At 45.1% G+C, this 20,905-nt stretch overlaps 1 protein-coding gene across 1 annotated transcript in view; it reads left to right on the top strand.

Annotated features, from left to right (window-relative positions):
- The window catches only part of SLC44A3 (solute carrier family 44 member 3), a 93,352-nt gene extending 72,998 nt beyond the window's left edge, over nucleotides 1-20,354 (top strand). Inside the window, exons 13-15 of the mRNA XM_007111412.3 lie at nucleotides 15,426-15,563; nucleotides 17,634-17,870; nucleotides 18,961-20,354. Of these exons, the coding sequence (XP_007111474.1) occupies nucleotides 15,426-15,563; nucleotides 17,634-17,870; nucleotides 18,961-19,059 (474 nt within the window). The 3' untranslated portion in view covers nucleotides 19,060-20,354. The remainder of the gene's footprint in view (nucleotides 1-15,425; nucleotides 15,564-17,633; nucleotides 17,871-18,960) is intronic.
- Nucleotides 20,355-20,905: the final 551 nt, after the last annotated feature.

Here is a 20,905-nt window from a genome sequence, read left to right as displayed (position 1 = left end):
ACCACTTCTGGTGAGTATTTGGCTCTTGTTTAATGTGTTGTATTTTTATCATGGTGAGCATTGCATTCCTTTTCAATTCTTTGTTCTTCCAGCAGAAGTGGGAATGGGTATAGGAAGTGAGCTGTGGGCTGAGGTCAAACAAGTTTGAGAACGACGATTTCCATTCCGTCTCCTGGGAGGAGCTCTTAGGTAAAGGCAACCCCTAGTCAGGTGTGGCAGCAGTTGGCGTCTGCCATCTTTGTGGAACTTGGGTGAATCCCTCCACCTTACTGAGCTTCTGCAGAAGAGGATCGGCTTAAATGATCTGAGGTCCTCGTGGGGCGTGCTCAGCCTTGCCGTGGTGCCGGCCGAGAGCTGGGGCACGCGGGTACCGTGTTGCCGCATCGTATCCGTGACACGCTTTGTGCGGGATGTGGGGCAGGATGGAAAATGTGAATTGCGTATCCTTCCACTGTGTCCTGAATGGCAGGATCTTTTTTTTTTTTTTTTTATGTTGGTTTTCTTACCCATGTTGAGGACTTACCCTGGGATCACAAAGATTAATGATGCTTTATGTTGCCCGGATCTCAAGCCTCCAGAATCTTTGTTGAGTGGACTGAGAATGTGAATGGACCGCTATCTGCATCCCCTTACAGCGATTCTCCCAACACTGCTGCTGTAGTGACAGCAGTAAGTACATTGAACTGGCGATGAGATGCTGGTAAAATGCCAGTCACCTCGGTCATTCTCAACAGTGGAGAGTAATGTCCAGCAGATTTCACCTCCCATTTCTGCCATGGGCCATTATGCAGGGTAGCTGGGTGCCCAGTGGATCTCTGCTGTATCTCCTGGTCAGATCTGCCTTAATGCAGCCCATCAAGCTGCCAGCCTGCTTTATTGTGGTGTCCCTCTAAATATGAGATACCAAGAAATGCATAGATTATTGCCTCTTGGCATTTGATTTGAAATGCCCATAGCTTCCTGGCTTCCTAACTAACAAATATACTGGTCAGAAACGCTCCAGATAATCTTGTCGAGTCCAGTGCAGAGAAAAACTTGCTGCTACTAGGAAAATATACACATCTCTCACCTCCCTGCTTCATAGCCCAGCCCACACTGCCTGCCAGTGCTTGTTTTTCAGGGCACGTAAAGTCGGTCTCTGTCTTCTAAGCGTGTGTGGCAGACTTGACTCTGTAATATCCCAAACCTTTCTCTCCCCACTCCACTTCCTTTGCAGTTAGCTCGATTTCAATGCTTCTCTTTCTCACAGTCTATCAGGAGCAAAGGCACTGGGTAACTTTTCCCTGTCTGATTTTGGTTCATCGTCAGCCAGCTGGCAGACCCCCAGGGACTCCTCTCCTCTCCCCAGAAAAATGTGTGCAGCTCAGAAAAGAAAAGTAATGAATATTGTGCAATTTCTCGAACTCGATTATGAAAATGATGCAAAGGTTCTTAAGAGGACACAGTTCTTGGGGTAGTTGACATTGCCTCATCACAGAGCATGCAGACAGCTGTGTTCTTTCCATGACAGCGGCGGTTCCGAATTCTCCTGCCCCCACCGACTGGCTTAGAGCTATTCTGGGGCAGCCAGCTGATGCTGAGAACCCCGGAGAGATGCCTCCGTGTGTGCATGTTGTAGAAGAAACTCGCATGTGTGTCAATATGATAGTTTACATTAAAGCCCATTTCTAGATGATGGTAATCCTCACAGCCCAGCTGCTTTGTGGCAAATGCTACTGTCCTGACTTTAGATAGAAAGGAATTGAGACGCCTGTTTGTCAGAGACCCCAGGCTGTCTGGGAGAAAACCAACTGTATCCTCAAGTTTCCTGGTGCTTGGCTCCGAAGCTGCTGGGCTTAGAGCTGCGGCTTTATGTGGCTTCCTGGGGAGAAGCCTCTCTGGAGCCCGGCTCCCACCTGCTGTGGGTGTGTTGCAAGGCTTGGGGCTCAAGAGGGTGAGCTCAAGCTCACTTCCTATACCCTAAAGCCCTCTGCCCTAAATGGGCCTCAGCAGCCTCTCCTCCTTCTGGGGAAAGGCCCAGTGTGCAGCTGCCATCTGTCCTTTCTGACTTGAAATTCTTCTACCTTCTCGGAGAAACAGTTAATGTTTGTTGAATGAATGATTGCCTCGCTATAGGGAAGGGAGGGTGAGTTTTGCAAGGGGCCCTCAGCTAATCAGAAAACCTCTTGGAAGGCACCTGTTAGGCTCCCTCCAAGGTGTGCAGCTCCTCAAGACAGGAATTCCTACCACTTATTGGGCACTTCTGTGCAGCAAGCACCATGCTAACTGCTTTACATGTATTAACTCCCTTCATCCTCACAAATAATCCTGTGAGAAAGGTACAATTATTACCCTTTTTCTTTTTTTGGTAGATGATGACACTTAGGTTCAGAGAGGTTAAGTAGCAACCTGCTCCAGGTTAGACAGGAGGAAAGTAACAGAGTTGAGTGTTAAGGTTTGGGAGACATAATAAGTCATCCCCTCTTCCTCGTAAAGTTCTGAACAACTGAGAGACCCAAGAGACAGCAGATGAAGATTAAAAATATCACCTTGAGTACCTAATGGCCGGGTTGGAAAATACAGTGTAGGAGCAGCTTATTAAAGTTTCACCCTTGAAATGGAGAGACCAACTCACCCTGTCCCAGGCTCAGCCAACAATGTAGACCTGCCTCTGGGGTCTCCCCTGTAAACTCAGCTGATAAGCTGAGGAGGTGTGTCCTCAGTGCTAGGTCGATCCCAAAGACAATGACAAAGGGCTGAGCCAGCCTGTGCTCTGCTCTTTCCTCCAAACTCACCCTTAAGTCCCTCAAGTCCCTCTAGTCATCCACCTCCTCTGGGAACGAATGGCCGTGGAAATACAAACACAGGGTTACCTCCACCAGGATTTAAAACCAGGTCTTTACCAGTCCACCAGGGTACCCCTTCCCCAGGGAGGAACTCAGACCCCAGAACTTAAGAGATCGTGGGAGCCCTGCCCCTCATTACAGCAGAATCTGGGGTCCAGAGGGCTTGAGTGCTTCAACCAGGCTTACACAGTGGGCAGGGCTCTTTCTGATTCTCCTCTTCTCTACCTTGCATCTTCTCTCCCCCGACCCTCCCGAGCTTCACTGAGACACTGAAGACAAACAAGTATGTCACAGTACACAGAATGTCGATGAGAGCTGCCCCGGCTCACCTCATAAACAGAACTATACGTGGATCACCCCACTCCCTTGGGCAACATGGAAGTCAGGGCCCAGCTCACAGGGCAGAGGGTGGGGAACACGTGGATCTGGGAAGGATGGGATCTCACCTCTTATTAATGGTACCACTCCTCCAGCTTCCTTCTCCAAGCATCCTCCCTTCTCCTTACACCTTAGCGCTCCCCTTCGTCTGGAAGATATTTGTCCACCTCTTATGAGAGCTCCTCCTTCCTCCCCCTCCTCCCTCTCTGGACCTGGACCATCTGTTCATTTCCCAGCAGTGTGATGGAATGGGAAGAAGGCAGACAGGTAGGGGTTTGGATCATAGCTTCTCCACTTATTGTGTGACATTGGACAGGTCACTTCACCTCTCTTACTTAGCCTTGGTTTCCCCATATATAAAACGAAGTTCTTAACACCTACCTCATAGGCAGCTGAGAGGGTTAATTAAACTAATACACATAAACATGGTGTGGTGTCTGGCTCTTAGTATGTGCTCCATAAATGTTAGTTTCTTCTGTGAGGGGAAGGAGAGGCTTAGTTATTCACCACATACTGGAAGTCTACCATGTACCAGACAAATTGGGTATAACAATGCCTGTCTCCCAAGATTATTATAAATAATTAAAGAGATAATGTTTGCAAAGCTCTTGGTTTTGTGCCTAGCATGTAGAGGTATGTGCTGAATAAATGGGAGTCATTATCATTATCAACCCACTAAGTGTACAAGCTGTGATTCTATCCTGTGCACTTAGAGCAGTGCTGGGTTCCTGGGGTTATTATTCATCTAGGGATATATCAGCATCCACAGGGAACTTCTCCAAAAACACCTTTCCTTCCCCACTACCCTCAGCCAGAATCACTGCACTCATGACTTGTTGGGGGGAGTTGAATTGCTAAGAGCAGCCCTTCTGGTCCTTGCAGTCCAGGGAACTTAATGACTAGGTTTCCCCTCACAAAGGATGATGGTGAGGGAAAGCCAGTACTCAAATCCAAACCCATGACCAGAAAATGACTGTGGCCCGAGGTTAAGGAAACATCCCTGCACAGCACATAGGTTTGGCCCCCTCTTTTCTGCATCTAGCATTCATTTTCTGCCTCTTCACTCCCATTTTCAAGGGTAGTTGTGCCACTGCCTAGGGAGGATGACTGGGACTGTTTCCAACAACACTGGTTCAAAAGGTCATCTGATCCAAGGAATCGCCATTTGCTTATCCGTAAGACTCCTTTCATAAGTCTGAGCTCCATGCAGGACATAAAGCAAACCCTAATGTTCTTTGTCCTTCCCTTCCTGTCATGACATGCTCTAGGTATGCTGCAAATATGCTGAGGGAGATTGCCTGTGTTTTTAACTTTGATCTATGAAAACTATCTCGAGTCAGCAAAATTCAATTTCCCCAGAAGTTAGGAAGCAGGTGACCCATGAAAACACTGTGCTCTGATGGACAGTGTTCCACGTGGGGCTGAGGCAGCTGTCCATTGGCTCCTCCTGTGTTCTTCTCATCCTCAGCCTAGCGTCAGCTGTGGGCGCCATGCTTACCACCGCCGCTGGCCCATCATCTGTGATGGCAGCCAGGGTGGGGGCCGGGTGGGGGGCTGGTTCAAACGGAAGATAGAACTTTCACAGTCCAAGTTCTCAACATTACCCTAAGCGCTTAAGAAATGGAAAGGCTGTAGATGAGTTTCGACATTTCCCAAATTCATTTAGTGTGGGAAATGAAATTAAACCATTAACTAGCTCCTACCCCAAATCTAATCTTCCTCATGATGGAGCGCAGGTTTCTTCATGTCATTTCTCTTTATCTGCATCTGCTTCTGGAACGGAGTCATTGTCAGAGTGGCCACCTCTGAAGCCCATGCTTCATCCCCTTCCATACCCTTCTAAGCAAGACACTGACTGTGAATACGGTCCTCAGCTGTCGCTCCCCAATTGTCTTTGTCTTAGACATTAGACTTGTTGGGAGAAGGTGGTGATTGTTGGCCAGAGACTAGAGAATGCATTCATAAAAAGATTTTTTAAAAAAGGAAGGCGGTGTGAGTCACAGTGGTCAAGGGAAGAAAAGCCACCTTGATGCAGCGACTACTGATTCCGTGTTCTGCTCAAAGCTAGAGTCTGACAGTGCTCTGTGCTGCCACTGCCTGAGTCTCATCTCTGACTGACTTCCACACAGATGTGAACCTCATCCACAATCTCAGATGTGCAAGAAATACTATATCATGTCTCTCAACCTAATTTCTGTCTGTGAACTCCCGTTCCACTGGACTGGCAGAAAGTTTAATCCATTATTCTTGGGCTATCCCCCCATGGGGTTATATGAGGTGTCAGGTAGCCCCAGGCATTAGTACACACAGGTTGCCCTTGAGACATCCGTTTTCCCATCTTCATGGCTCCTTCAAGCTCTGCTTGGGAAGCAGGAGTCTTTTGGAAGGCCACCTATGGCCCTGTCTGCCTAGATGTGCTAGCAGTAGGGTAACCAACCCTCCTGCTTTGTCTGGGACTGTTCTGGTTTTAGCAATAAAAGCCCCCCATGTCTCCGGAACCCCCTCACTCCTGGCAAACTCAGACCCTAGGAGTGGGCACTCCCCTTTAGAGTCTTGCCAATTTTCCGTGCTCTGCTTAAAAAAAGCAGAGCTGGACGCCTGTTCAGGACCCACAGATCTCTTCCCCCGCTTCTTTCCCCAGTGCAGGGGAGTCTCATTTTCTAATCCGGGGGTGGAGGAAGACCTGCACACCCACCTGTTGCTCCCAGACTTGGGTCATGTTGGGAACCCCCTTCCTTCACCTTCTCCACTGGTAGGAAGGGCCTGAAGAGCTTAAAATTTTAGAAATCAAAAGCCAGTAAGAATTGCAGACTGGGTGTCTTCTCCTGCCGCCCCCCCACTCCAGCTCCCTCCCCTCACCTGTGGGAATGAGGCGCGCAGAGAGGCAAGAAAGGAGGAAATACATGAGGGAAGCGAAACAGAAGTCAGGATAGCAACGTGAACCATCACACACACACTGGGGATAGCTGGACAGTCCTCCTTCCATTTAGAGTCTCATCTCTATAGACATTTCAGAAATGAGGTCTGTGAAAAATAGGAGAGGAAGTGACTAAGAGAATTTTGGCTCAGTTAGCATTCCTATCTAGGCAGGACTAGAAAGTTCCTAAAAGTTTCGGCAAGTGGATCCAGTCTTTGATGTTCTTCAAGTGGTTTCATCTTCCCCCTCCTTTTGCCTTTTATAGAAGGCCTCAGCTGGCACAGGGGTGAGGCAGAGAGAAGCATTTGCTAGACTTGCATTCATCCAAGCAGTGAGACAGCTGAGGCCAGATGACTTCATGAGGATGAATGTCAGTGGGGGTGAGAAGGGCCCTCTGGGCCTGCTGGCCATGCCCACGTCTTGCCTCCATCAAGGCGGCAACAAAGAAACTTCCTGAGATCCAAGAACACAAGCCTGTCGGCCTGGCTCAGTGGCCTGTGCCCAGCCCCGAGCTTAGTCGAGGCACACCCTCCGTACGCGTCTGTGGGTGGAAGGATGAGCCCCTACTTTCTCAGCCCAGCCCTGGTCCTTGCTGCCTTCACAGAGCCCGGAGCATCTGCTAAGAGGAGCAGGGAGACAATAAAGAAAAAGGAAATACAAGCTCAAAGAGCTGCCCTTTCTTGTTGGAGCTGCCCTAGCAACACCTAAGACTGACTGCAAGAAAAGCTGCTTTCCAAGCAGAAGTGCCAGTGGTTAGAGAAGGCCAGAATGGAAGGGCTGATAGTCTTTGGAGCTTCAGAAAGAAGAGTTCAGTTGTTACAGCCAGTGTCTTTAAATAAATGCTTTTTTCTTATAAGAGTTTTCATTGCATGCTGAGCCAGGCCATGCACAGAGCAGTAATTACTCCCAGCAGCCTGCGACCTTTCAATCGACTACCAGGCTCTCTGTCAGCAGGCCTTTCTCACGCACCCTAACAGGTCGGCAGTTGCTTCGCCAGCCCCACACCCATCAACGGCGTGTTCATGGAGGAACACACACCTGACTTCAAAAGTTATTCTCCCAGATGTGCAATATACGAAAACATGTAAACATTCCCATTTCTGCCCTCCATCTCCCTCTTGCCGTTTCCTCGGGCTGAGCTTCAAATCAGAGATATTTGGCATTCTCTTAACTAAAGAACCAACCTTCTCAGGTCTGTAAATAACATAGCCATTTATTGAGTTTTGAGGGTCTGCCAGGCACCCTGGTACACATTTTACATATGCGGTCTAAGTTTGTCCTCTCAAGGACTCTGTGTGTTAAGTGGGTATTACCCCCATTGTACAAATGAGGAAGCTGAGGCCCAGAGGCTGAAGAGCTTATCTAGAATGCTAGCTGCTCTGTGGGGATCCATACGACTCCAGGTCTGTAGCCTTAATGGCTTCATTGTGCTGCCTGCAGTTCCTTGTCAAGGGTAAGAGTAAGGAGGAGACGAAACCAATGGTCTTCACTCACAGGGGACAGCCCATCCATGTAGTCTTCCTTCTAATAAAGCCTAAGATCCAAATACAGTACGAGCATTTCCCATCCCCTGCGTTTTCTATTTCACAGGTTGCAACTTTAATTTTGCCTTATGGAAGCCCAGGCCTCCCTTCACCTTTCTCATTTCCTCCGCTGATTATACCCAGGTCAGATGAGGTTAACGCAGGGAGAGCCCTCTGTGGGCCTGTGGGGAGGCAGGCAGCACTTGCTGCGCAGCCCTGTATCCAGGACCTGCTCATCACTGAGCATCACATCCTTGTCCCGGGTGGGTTTTCACTGGGAGGGCGGAACTCTGCTAGCACATCAATGATGGCCAAGTTCAGCAAGATGTAGTGGTCTCCTTGGCTTTTTCTGGATTTGGGGGAGGAAGGGTCATGGCTGTGAATATCTGATTCATGTCCATCTTGGTTACCTGTGTCTGGTCACTTAGCCTGTTGAGACTTCCGTTTCCTCATCAGTAAAATGAGAGGGTTTTCCTGGGTGACGTCTGGGGTAGCCTTTTAATCCTAACATTCTACTGAAGGAACAAATGTACCAATGAATTGAATTTGGCTTTGCATGAAGAAGTGTTATTTGGAGGCCATTCTTGGTTTGCCGCAGCATCTTCCTGTAGCCATTCAATGAGCACGAGCTTCACAGGGAGGGCATCTTGGCCAAGGAATCCCACCCCGCCACCACGTCCTGCAGGAGCGTGTCAGGGCAGCTGGCACAGGGCAGGAATGTAAGGCAGCAGGCACAGTGGCTGTGCTGGGTACCCTCCATGAAGTATATAAAGCCGCCACCACAGAAGAGGCTGTAGACGTTCAAACTCCTGACAAAGTCAGAATAATAACGAAACGCACTAAATTCGGGACACGGGAGAGAGCGTAAGACAACTCATCTTTCACCATCCACGCTGCTGAAACTTAAGCCACAGTGTTAAAAAAAAAAAATAAGCACTCTAACCTCTTAATGTTTTTCATAATAATTTTAGAAAGTTTTCTTTAGAAACCTAGGTCTTGTGTGTGAAGATACATTTGTCTGACATTCAAATATTCCTTCAGTTTCAGTTTCTTTTGCTGAAGTCAAATTCACATTCGTGCTTTTACTTAAACCGTACTTTTTGTTTCCATGTTTATAACTGTTGCTTGCCTGCCCTTACTTCCTCCCTCTGTCTGTCTCCCTTCTGTGTATCTTTGCAGGGAAGCATTGGGGTGAGGTCCACGTGATGTGAGCAGTGGTTATTTCTGAGGGGTGGGATCAGAGCAAGTTTCTTGCTTTCTTTGTCTCTATGTTGCTTGATTTTCTTTAATGATGAGCATGAAAATGATAAAGCCATTATTCTAAAAAATAAGCAAAAAGGAAATACATTTAAAAGGAGCAAACAGGACAGCACTGCCAAGCGCCTGGCTTTACAGTGCCTCCACCCCACCTGGTCCCAACCCCGAGGGGCCGGCAGGTTCCCCCAACTCGCCGTCTCGCTGGACTTTTGCAACTGGTGAGCGGTGAGCTCTTGGACTGATCCAAGCAGCAAGCGCCGGGTCTGGAGGCTGTGCCCCACCTCCCTCAGCATGTGTTTGTGATAAAAACAGGGCTGAGATGAAACTAGCTTGTGATGGTTCCTGCAGGTTTTACCAGAAAAGACCCTTGGATGTACGGGGATCACCCTGGGCTCAGATTTCACTGTATTACTTTTGGTTCTGAGGAAAGTATGAATACCAGTGTTATTTATTCATCATCCAGTTTCTCAGGTTTGTTTTCGTAGTTCTTGTTTTATTTTGAGTTAATAAATATCAGAATTTTGTTAGGAAGGCATTCCAGAAATAAAGCTGGCTATTCACGGCATGGCTTTTGGCAAATGCCTTTCCTCCTGTACGGAGGGAAACTCTGTTTACCTTTTTGAAGAGTCAGCAGAAACTCGGGTTCACAGTTCTGCCACCAAAAGAAGGGCCCGCTTCAGTTTCGTGGGAGGATGAATGGCTGCCCTTTGCTGATGAAGGACACAGGGTGGACTGGGCTGGCTTCCGGCTTGAGTTAAGGAGGAAAAATGTTCTTTCTGTGTAAAAGCTGCAATTAACATTCTTGGACAACTCTCAAAGTAAGGAGGTAATCCAACTTTTCTGTTACCTAAAAGTACACTTAAATCTCTTTCATTTCTCTTCAAAAATTAGAATTTTCTGTAAAATGGGAATAATATACCCATGGTGATTATTTCACTGAGTCGTGGTGAGGAGCAGATTAAGTAAGATAATAGCAGGAGGGTGCCTAGTCCACTTTGAAGAACTGCACAAACGTGAAGCATCTTTAGCTAGAACCTGAGGGCTCGTGTAAGTGCGAAGTGACATTACTTAGTGGAAGCCATTCAGCCAGTCTTTGGAGGCAACGTGATTGGAACCCAGCCTCTTTCTACTAAACCATCCTGCCGCATCCTTGGCTCTTTTTAATGACACATCTCCTAAGAGCACCACTTTATTATTTTGAACCTTTTGCAAGGAAAAGCACAGAGTACAGCTCAAAGCAAATGTTTTCCTGATGGGCCTGAATGAGTCAGAGGTCCATTTCTTGTAAGTGAGGCAACTTCCATCGCATGCGTGTGCCGGGGGTGTGCTACCCAACCTCTCTGCACTCTAGTCTCTGCAGCTACCTCATCGTCCAGTTGTGGTTGTTAAGAGGATTAAATGCATTCAGGAGAATATAGAATAGGGCCTGGCACATAGTCTGCACTCCGTGATTCTTGCCATTATTAGTTACTATTATTATTTATTTACACACAGAAGTTGCACACCTGCCTACTGATAGCGAAAGAGAAAAAAAGGCCATAGGGACAAATTAGGAAGCTACTGCCAGGTCTGTGGCAAGCCATTCGGGACATATCACTAAGGCATCTCTTGAAGTGGGGTGGAAGGAAGCAGAGCACCTGGAAAGAGTTACAATTCCTAGTACTCTTTTTTTTTTTAATTTATTATTTTATTTTTGGCTGCGTTTGGTCTTTGTTGCTGCAAGTGGGTTTTCTCTCGTTGTGGTGAGTGGGGGCTACTCTTCCTTGTGGTGCGCGGGCTTCTCATTGTGGTGGCTTCTCTTGTGGAGCACGGGCTCTCGGCGCGTGGGCTCGGTAGTTGTGGCGCACGGGCTTAGTTGCTCTGCGGCATGTGGGATCTTCCCGGACCAGCGATCGAACCCGTGTTGCCTGCATTGGCAGGTGGATTCTTAACCTGTGCGCCACCAGGGAAGTCCCACAATTCCTAGTACTCTTATTTTCTCCCCACAGAAATGCTCATTTTCTTTGGGCCTGGCCCTTGGCTTATGACTGCTAATGACACCAACGTGCTCAATGTTTGAGTGGTCACAGGGCATTTATGTGCAACTCAAGCAGAGCCCAGGAGGCACAGTGGAAGTGCCTGGGGGGCTCCCCAAGGGCTTTGGTGAGAATGAGCTTTGGGAGGTGCAGGGCTTTGTAGCTCAGCGTTAGACGGTAATGAGAGATCTGCCCCGAACCTTCACAGGGCAGCCTGGGAGAGCTTCCAGAAGCACAGGCTGAACCTTCCTGTCGCTCCCCTTGCTTCACAGCATGGCGTTTCAGCCCCGCCGAGATCGGGGTCTGGAGGGGGTCCCACCACAGTTCTCTGCTTGACCCCTGAGTCTCAGTTCACTGCCTTCTGCTGCTGCCTTGGCCCCACCCACCCCACGTTCCCTGCAGGGGCCCAGCCTAATGCCACTAATGTGACGTCTTCTACCCCCTCCCCTCCCCCATGCTCTCTCCTCTCCCTCACCCCAGGCTGGGCTTCCACTCCACGTTGCTCTCTCACCTGAGCTTGAGTTGTAGTTCATTGTTCACGAATTCCCCCCAGCCACACAAGACCTCCACCCACCCTCCCCTGCAGCTTGTGACAGACCTTGGTGGACAGTCCATGCGAATCTGAAAGCAAAGCCACCTGTACGTGCAGTGAGTCCTCAGTCCCAGGCAAAGGAATGAGAATGCGACCTAGTGTTGAGGTGCTTCCATTGTCAAGCGAGGAATCCTTCCTTGTATCGATTTTGTGTTTTCACGGCTTCATTCTCAGGCACAGATGTGTCCACTTGTTTGGTGATGCTAAACAGGCACACTGAATTTTGTCTAGTAATAAAAGCCTGGTACCTCTACCTCCTTTTTTCTTGCTTCAGGATCTCCTGATTAACCTTCACAACCAACAAAACGTGTTCCTGTTCCTTATATCTATCCTTGCCATATATTGTTAGGGTCTGCAGATTGCCTTAGCGTTCTGCCATGCCAGGCAAATGCAAATGCTCTGAGCCAGGACTTACAACACTGAACATTTACTGCAGTCCATCTTCCAGCTGCCTGGCAAGGAAGCACTTCTCCTCAGAAGAAGTATAAATTAGCTAATGCTGAAACTGCAGAAATTCTCAATCCATATCCTGTGTCATGAGCAATTCTTCCCTCCTCCAATTCTTCATTCAGACATTAATTCTAGGTCTCTCTGTGGCAATCAGGGTTGAACCTGTGGTAAAATACTAGTGGTGTAGTAGCTGCAGGAAGGCGTATATATAATTTCCCTGTCAGAGTGGTTTTAATGCCGTCTTTCACTGGGCATGATACATTAAAGAAAAGATAAATGGTTATGGGCCCCCAGGATCTGTGGAGTCAACACATGCATGAGAAAGTACTATTTTAACCTTTAGTCATTTTAGCCAGGGGGCAAAATCTATTTTTATTGCTTATGAGCAGTTGTGCTAAACTGACTATGAGGTTATGATCTGTAGGTAAAGGAAGTCCCGCAGAAACTCTATTCCCAGCCTGAAGCAGGAAGAACACCAAGAACCTCAGTTTAGAGGGCAGAAGTGGGGCCGTGGGGGGCTGGGGACAGAGCCTGAACGCAAAGAAAGAGGCTGAGCGGCATGTGGTATTGCTGTGGAGCAAGACCACGTGGGGGCCTGGGACGTGGTCTCGAAGCAGGTCCTGCCCCTCCTGGGTCCCTGAGGATGTGAGGGATTAAAGTCTACAGATGAAGAAACCACGGGTCCTTTCCGCACCTCCTCCGCGCTTAAAGAATGGCCTCTGTGTTTCCCAGTTGTAAATGAGTTCATCATTGGTGAGGTCTGCAGGAAAATAGCCACCCTTTATTACATGCTTTCTATGTGCCTGCGCCTTGCTAAATGCTTTATAGGGAATCTGTTCTTTAATCCTCCCAACAACCCTTTGCGGTAGGTGTTATAACTCACTTTACAGATCAGGACATTGAAGTCTGAGAGGGGTTAAATCATTTGCCCAAGACCGACAGCCAGTCGATGGTAAGAACTAGTATTTGAGGGACTTCCCTGGTGGCGCAGTGGTTAAGAATCCGCCTGCCAATGCAGGGGACATGGGTTCGAGCCCTGGTCCGTGAAGATCCCACATGCCAGAGCAACTAAGCCTGTGCGCCACAAATACTGAGCCTGCGCTTTAGAGCCCATGAGCCACAACTACTGAGCCCACATGCTGCAACTACTGAAGCCCACGCACCCAGAGCCCGTGCTCCGCAACAAGAGAAGCCACGACAATAAGAAGCCCATGGACCACAACGAAGAGCCCCGGCTCACCGCAACTAGAGAAAGCCTGCACACAGCAACAAAGACCCAACACAGCCAAAAATCAATCAATCAATCAATAAAATTAAAAAAAAAAAAAAGAACTAGGATTGGAACCCAGAGACTGGCTACAGGGCCTGTGCTTACCTTAACCACCATGCTTTTAAATAGCCTTCTGTTCTAATTAAAGTTGCTAGTGTCATGTCCATAAAGTTAGAATGAGAAAAAAAAAGTTCCCTGATTTTCCAGAGCACCTGGGGCAATGCCTTTGACCATGGTTTCCAGTCTGTACCTACCCACCCTGCACATGTGTCCTCAGGATGATGAGCTGGTAGTCAGGCAGGGCTCTGAGAACCTTAGATGATCAAGGATGCTCGATCAAATAATGAGCAATGAGTTTCCACATCCCCACTCAAGACTTAAGTCCACCAACAGCCAGTTTGGGATATTAAAAGCAATTTCACATGCATTCTACATAAGTCAGAAATCAAAAGTTCTTATGGAATACCGTTAAGGCATTTCTGCAGGGACCTCATCTGACTGAGCATATCCCCTCTGAGGCAAGCAGGGTGCCCTGTGTGGGGAGGTGAATACCCAGCCTTTCATCTTTAAGAACCAAATATTCCTCTCTAGTTGGCCTTGGGGAAGAGGGGGTTACCAAGAGAGGGTCAGTTAATTCCACGGCCTTAGTCTCCTTCTCCTCTGTAACTCACCTTGCTTAAGACCTGCATCACTGGGGCTAAATTACTGCAGTAGACTCCAAATTGGTTTCTTTACAATTGAATGAGTGTATGAAAGGATTAGTTTTATATCATGAGATAAAAAAACTTTCATCCTTTAAGCCAAAAGGCAAGGCAAAACCCAAGCAGGTAGCATTCCAGTGTATTTTCCCAGGGAAGTTATAAATTGTAAACTGCAGTACAAGCAGCATTTTAAAGATTTCAAGGGAAATGTAAGAAATAGATGGTTTTGAAATTATCGTATAGTTATAAGGAAAAGGTATTTTGGAAGAATTACCAAAGAAATCTTCTTATATGAACACATATACGCACTTGTCCTCTTTGACTTAGTAATCTCATTTCTGGAAATTTATCCTTAAGAAATTATCCAAAATCAGGAAATTAAGATGTTCATTGCATAGTTATTTATAATAGTAGCAAAATATTTGAAATAGTCTAAATATGCCCTAGCTACACATACACACACCCCTGATAAAATATGTATTTATTAAAAATTAAAATTATAAATAAGCCATGGAGCAACATGAAAATGCTCATTTTCTGTATAAAGGAAAATAAGTCAGATATATAACAATGACACTGAACCATTTAAATTGTATATCTTTTCATTTCTAGAATTTCTACTCCGTTTGTTTTCTACACTGCCTCTTCATTTTTTTATACCGTGCTGTTCATTCTTTATGGTCACTCTTCCTTCTATTATCTCCTTAACATCTTAAACATACTTCCTTGAATGCTTTATTTCAGATTGTTCTCAAGTTGCAGATTCTTTTGTTTGACGTGCTGTTTATTTCCTTGAGTCACCTGTGCATTTTTCCTGTGAAGGCTTCTTCATCTTCTTCAAGGATGGTTGTCTGTGGGCCTCCACCATTCCCTGGCCTGGGGGGATGTGGTTTTGCTCTGCCTATGGCCAGACCCTAGTAATTTCAATGGTCCTAGGCAGATGTTGCATTTCTTTACCACTTTCCTGGAATGGCTGATTGAGTTTGACTATAAATTCTGTATTTATGCAGACAGCTCAGTTTCCTGGCCTGGGCCTGAGCGTTGTTTCTTAGCCCCAAGGCATTAAGTCCCCAGCCCCTCACTCCTAAAGCCTTTACTGCTTCCCTGCCCATTGAGTCTTTGGGTTCAGCGCTCACCATTAGCTAGGGTCTGCTTTGCTTCTAGCACCTAAACTTCTATTCCTCCCCTCAAACTCTGCTGTGCATTAAGATAGTTATGCTTTACGCATCATTTCCATATGTTTCTGGTGGTGATGCTCAATCCACCATACTGACCAGAAATACTTATCTTTTCCATTTATTACAATTATATGAAAATATATGTGTATATATTCCAGAGACTGGAAGGGACTTTGAAAATGAGATGACCTGTTATGGGTAGAGATAGTGGGTTAATAGTAACTATTTTCCTCTATTTTGCAAATATTCTGCACTGGCATTATATTGTCTTTACAGCAGTAAGACTCATCATCTTTTTAACTATTGTCTTTTGTTTCAGAATGCATACACTACAACTGCCATTAATGGGACAGATTTTTGTACATCAGCAAAAGATGCACTCAAACTCTTATCCAAGAAATCAAGTCATTTTACATCCGTTAACTGCTTTGGAGACTTCGTAATTTTTCTAGGAAAGGTGAGATGTCTTCACTAAAATAATAAAGGAACTTGGGATCCAAAAATTAAGCCATACAACAAGACCGTGAAGGAGAACTACTGTTTCCTGAGTGCTTGCTCTGTGGTAGATGCTGTGCCTCATCCTCTCATTTAATCCTCAATCCTGTGAAGTAACCATGTTTCGCAGATAAGGAAACTAAGGTTTAATAACTTGTCCAGGATCTCACAATAGGTAGAGCCAGGATTCGAATCCTAGTCTTACTCTTAGCTATGATCATTTCTTTCTACTATTCTGAATCCTGCTTTCTCATATCTAAAATGAAAATGCTACTAACCTCAGAAAATGAATGTTTTATAGGGGTTGTTTGTCATAAAAATATATGGAAATAGTATTGAAACCTGATGATTTTAAGAGCATTGAATCCATAAATATAAAGATAGAATGGTTAATATCCCAAATGGAGCCAGTTACATTTCTGCTGTCATCTTTTTCCAAGGAGTTGTATGTAGTCTTGTGAGAACCTCATTTTTCCTATCTGTGAACTAAAGATAACACATCCCCTTTCTGGGTTACAGGGAAGAATCCCTAAAAGAGTGATAAAAGTGGTGCTCCAGCCCCTACTTGACCATGCCTCAAGTTGAAGGTTCTTTATACTGTGCTAGCGTGTCTCTTTCCGTGTCACCCACTGGGCTTAATTCTACACACCTGTTTGATCCTATTTCCAGTTGACGGCCCTTCAAATTCTTGACCACAGATGTCCTGACCCTCCCTCCACATTTTCCCTCTTCTAAGCTAGACATCCTTGATTCTTCCAGCCAGTCCTCCACATAGGACACGAATGCCGGGGACACTCATGGTGCCCTAAAATGAACAAGATATCAGTCTCCAGTTGTGCCAATGCCAAATATGGGGACTCTTGGCTCCTTGTTTAGCATTTTGTTTCTGTGGCATTTGGTGTGTATCTCTGGTGCGTTAATATCATGGTTAGCTGTCAGTAACAAGTTAGAACATGCATGGACTTCACAGGTGTGTGTTAATTGCACATATATTTTAAGACACAGCTGGGCCCCAGAGACTTTTCATGGGACAGTAGCTCTAGAAGAACAAACTGATTACGCCTTTCAAAACAGCCTAATAATCTAAGTTGTAGTTGTATCTAAGTGGTAGTGTTTACGTTAGCTTGGTAGGATTGTGGATGATATATTTTGTAATAACTACTTCCAAAAATTTTTGGAAGGTTTCATTTTTTCTTTTTTATAAATTTATTTATTTTTGGCTGCATTGGGTCTTCCTTGCTGCATGCGGGCCTTCTCTAGTTGCGGTGAGCGGGAGCTACTCTTCTATAACAGACTTGTATTTTATTTTAGGCAGTAATTCATTTTCCTTTACTTCCCAAAAGGAACGCATAATTGCTGATTTTTTTTTTTTTTTTGAATGAAGTGGCATACAGACATTCGCGTCCATCTTTATGGATATCCAAGTGCAGTGCGGGCTCCAGAGGGGCTCCAATTTGTCTGTTAAACAGTTAGGTACATCATGGCCTGTAATCATATTCCTGGAAATATAATAATTACATGTAGCAAAAGCCTATTATCCTATTATCTCCCTACACCAGCACTGGAAAGCCCATCCACTTTAATCCCCAGGGTAAAAGTACTCACATATTAAACTACAGTATATCCACTCACTGGATTGTTGTGCTGTTGTTTTTAAAAATAGCATTTATTAAAAAAATTTTTTTAATGAAGATGCTTTTTGTAGCATTTAGTGAAAAAAACACTAAAAATTTTGTGAGGTACCATTACCTCTGCATAAATACAAAAACTGGGCACAGATAAAATGAAAGTATATGTACTCTCCTCATCCTCCAAATTAGCTGGGTTTTCTTTTGGTATCATAGCTTTTCATTTTTCTTCTTCCTATTTCATTGTACCCAATTTTCTGACAAGCACTCTTTACAGTAAGGCACATACACTCCCACACATGCACATACATGAAAACTATTGCTTATACCTGACAAATGTCTTTTCTAAACTATCCTAACCAACCAACTTACAAACATTTTCAACAAACTCTTGTTCTGGACAGGTGCTAGTGGTGTGTTTCACAGTTTTTGGAGGACTGATGGCATTTAACTACCACCGTGTGCTTCAGGTGTGGGCAATCCCACTACTATTGGTTGCTTTTTTTGCCTACTTAGTAGCCCATAGTTTTTTATCTATGTTTGAAACTGTGCTGGATGCACTTTTCCTGTGTTTTGCTGTTGATCTGGAAACAAATGATGGATCATCAGAAAAGCCCTACTTTATGGACCAAGAGTTTTTGGTAAGTAAACATCTCATTTCCTGTTTTAGACTCCATCCTCACAATCTCAAAAGCGTTGAAGACTCACACATAAAGGAGGCTGGATCCCAGCTTATTTTCTCTTCCCGAGGGCCACATGACCCAGATGTCCTGCGTGAGGTTTGGGCTGTATTTTCTGAGGTTTATCCCACCTCCCTCACTGAAACCTTCTCCCTGGAAAGAAGTGAAGCTGAGCAATTATCACTAAGCAAATGACCCAGGGTAGGAGGGTCTGGGTGGAGTAGCAGTGCAAGTCCCCTTTGGTGCTCATGGCTTGGTCTGGCCTTTTGGATGGTCTGGAGATTTCACAGTTGATCTTTTCCTAAGGCATTTTTGCGTCCCCAAGCATCATGTCATACCCGTTGTATTTTAGGGAACACCCACTCCAGTGCAGACCAATCACCTCCAGCGCCAGTATGACAGATCTGCGATTCTGAGGCCCTTTATTAACCACAGCACACAATGTTGAGAAATGTCACACCCTCATTAGAGCCCCCATACTGCTATCTGGAAATAGCAGGCAGCTGCTTCCAACAGCTTTTGCAACACAGTTGTTGCTGATTTGCCTTATCCTGTGTAGACGGGCATATTTTAACAGCTGAATGAAGTCTCTCCTCTCTTTCTGTTGTCTAGGTCAAGTGACATTTTAACAATTTTCTTTCATTCTATTACCCGAAAACCTAGGCCCTTTTGCTTTTAAACAGAGCATGCAAAGCACTCCTTAGTCCGGCCAGGCACTGAAGTTTAACAAGCACTTCTACAGTTTTATAATTAAGTGTATCCTCATTCTTCTCCAAATAAAACATAAAAATACAGTAGCACTTTAACATATTTGGTATGTACTCCAAAGAAAATATTTCTGATGGTGGTAGGAAGCTAACTAGGTCTTCTTTCTCCAATTTACACTTTTCTGATTAAAAACCTACTTTGAAATCTACCCACCCCCAAGATATTTTAGTTCAACAAAGGGAAAACTTTAAGGATTAAATTCCCAAAATGATATGGCCAAGTAAATGATTGCCAATCTGTGCAGATACAGAACACTGGTCTAACTCATTCTTTTGTTTTTCAGAGTTTTATAAAAAGGATCAACAAATTAAACAATGCAAGGGCACAGAGAGACAAGAACTCATTAACGAATGAAGAGGGAACAGAACTCCGGCCTTTGTAAGATAAGCGCCCATCAGGTATTTGTACCTGGAAAAGTTTCCTTCTCCTAAGAGCCGTGCGCAGAATAAACGATAGGGCCCGATGTGGACCCCATTCTTCCTCACTGTTTTTGTCCCCACTATTTGACCACATTACTAGAACCATAAAAGTATACAACCTTTTTTGTACCAACTGGGACTGAAAAACCTTTTAACAACAGGTTTATGTGGTCAATTAAAAAGCACATTATGTAAAAACTAATTTAAAGGACAATTCCTCACTCACAACCAATAAATCTTAGCAAAAATCTCTGGAATGTTGCCCTAGTACAGAGGACTTTTCCCTACTCTTCCACTCCTGGAAATGTGCTAAATATGTTATAGCTTTTCAAAGTACAATTCTTAGATTTAGGGACAATTAAAACCGAAAGTGTAAAAGGAACTACCACCTGATGGGCGTGTTATAGAACGGGCAGAAGATTAACCAGATGTGAAAAGTTAAATTTTCTTAAAAGTACAAGGCTAAGTCTTACAAATTAGCAAGCGTTCCGCAGAAGCGGTTTTCAACCACAGCCCCACCTAAGATTGCCCGGAGGAAGGTTTAAAGTCCTTCTGCCTGGACCCCATTCCCAGATTTAGATTCAGTGGTGGGTCAGGGGAAAGGGCCACGTTGGGTGTGCACTGGCGGCTTTTCCTTTTTAAAGCTTTAAACAAATGGGAACATCTAACGTGTTGATTGGCAGCCTCGTTTCAACTAGACAACAGGTAAACTGAATTACTAACTCTCCTAACAGGATGCCCAATCTGGCTTATTTGGCAGGGCAAGCGGTGCAATATAAGGTTTCCCTAAACCCCTCTTCCTGGAGGGCAGGAAACAGCATGCTAGCTCAGGTCTCCTCTAACAAATGCAAATTACAACTTTTTTCTTAAACAAGACTATTAGTTGAGCTCTGACAGTCTCCTTTAGGAAAAGGATTTACAACAGAGCAGTTTCTCCGAGGCATTAACCTTAGTCACTGCAGCACGATGAGCAAGTCAACTGTGCTTTTGTGGGTTCATCAAACACCCCTATGATGTCCTCATTATCTGCCTAAGCAAAAAACAAGCAGGCACATTTCACCCCCAAGGCCTAATAGAACCAGTGCTATCAGAGGAAATCACTTGGCTGAGAAAATGTCAAAGTGTGTTAGCGATTGAATTTTTTATCATTACAACACTTAGCTGTTTGTTTGACCTCCTCTAGATCATAACTGAAGGTTAGGTTTTGCTAACACTTCCTACTGTAAATCCTAGTTCATTATCAAACAGCGTGTCCTATTCCTGATCCAGTAATGTTTCTTAATATTTATTCACGCTAGAATATGAATATAAAATCCCCCCACCCCATCCCCACCAATGTTCCCCAAGATGATTTTAAGATTATTCCAAGTTGGATTTAGAGTGAACTGGAGGCAGATGAGTCACAATGGAATAAGCAAAGGTCAGATGATAGTTTGAATCCTGGCTGGCATTTCCTGTGTGCAATGGGCAGGTCCCTTCGTTTTTCTAAGCCTCCTTCTCAAGTACTCAGTGCACTGGTGTATAGATTCAGTAAAGGAATGTTCAAGTATCTTATAACAGTACCTGGGAAAGAATACTTACTTACTTAAAAAAAAAAATCTGACTCTACCCATCTGGAAGTTAGCCAGAAAATAATCAGCCTGTGGCTCACAGGAATGTTCAAAAAAAATATTTATTTATAAAAAATACAATGGGATAAGTTTATGCTGAGAAATGCAGCAATAAATACAGTGGAAGAAAACAGAGCAACTCTACATCGATACATTGGCACAAACAGGAAGAGCAAACGCACCCCCCAGACCTCGATGT

Source organism: Physeter macrocephalus, chromosome 4 (assembly GCF_002837175.3).
Source record: "Physeter macrocephalus isolate SW-GA chromosome 4, ASM283717v5, whole genome shotgun sequence".
NCBI classification, from domain to species: Eukaryota; Metazoa; Chordata; class Mammalia; order Artiodactyla; family Physeteridae; genus Physeter; species Physeter macrocephalus.
Note: the sequence above shows the minus strand (reverse complement) of the source record. Positions and strands in the feature narration are given on the sequence as shown.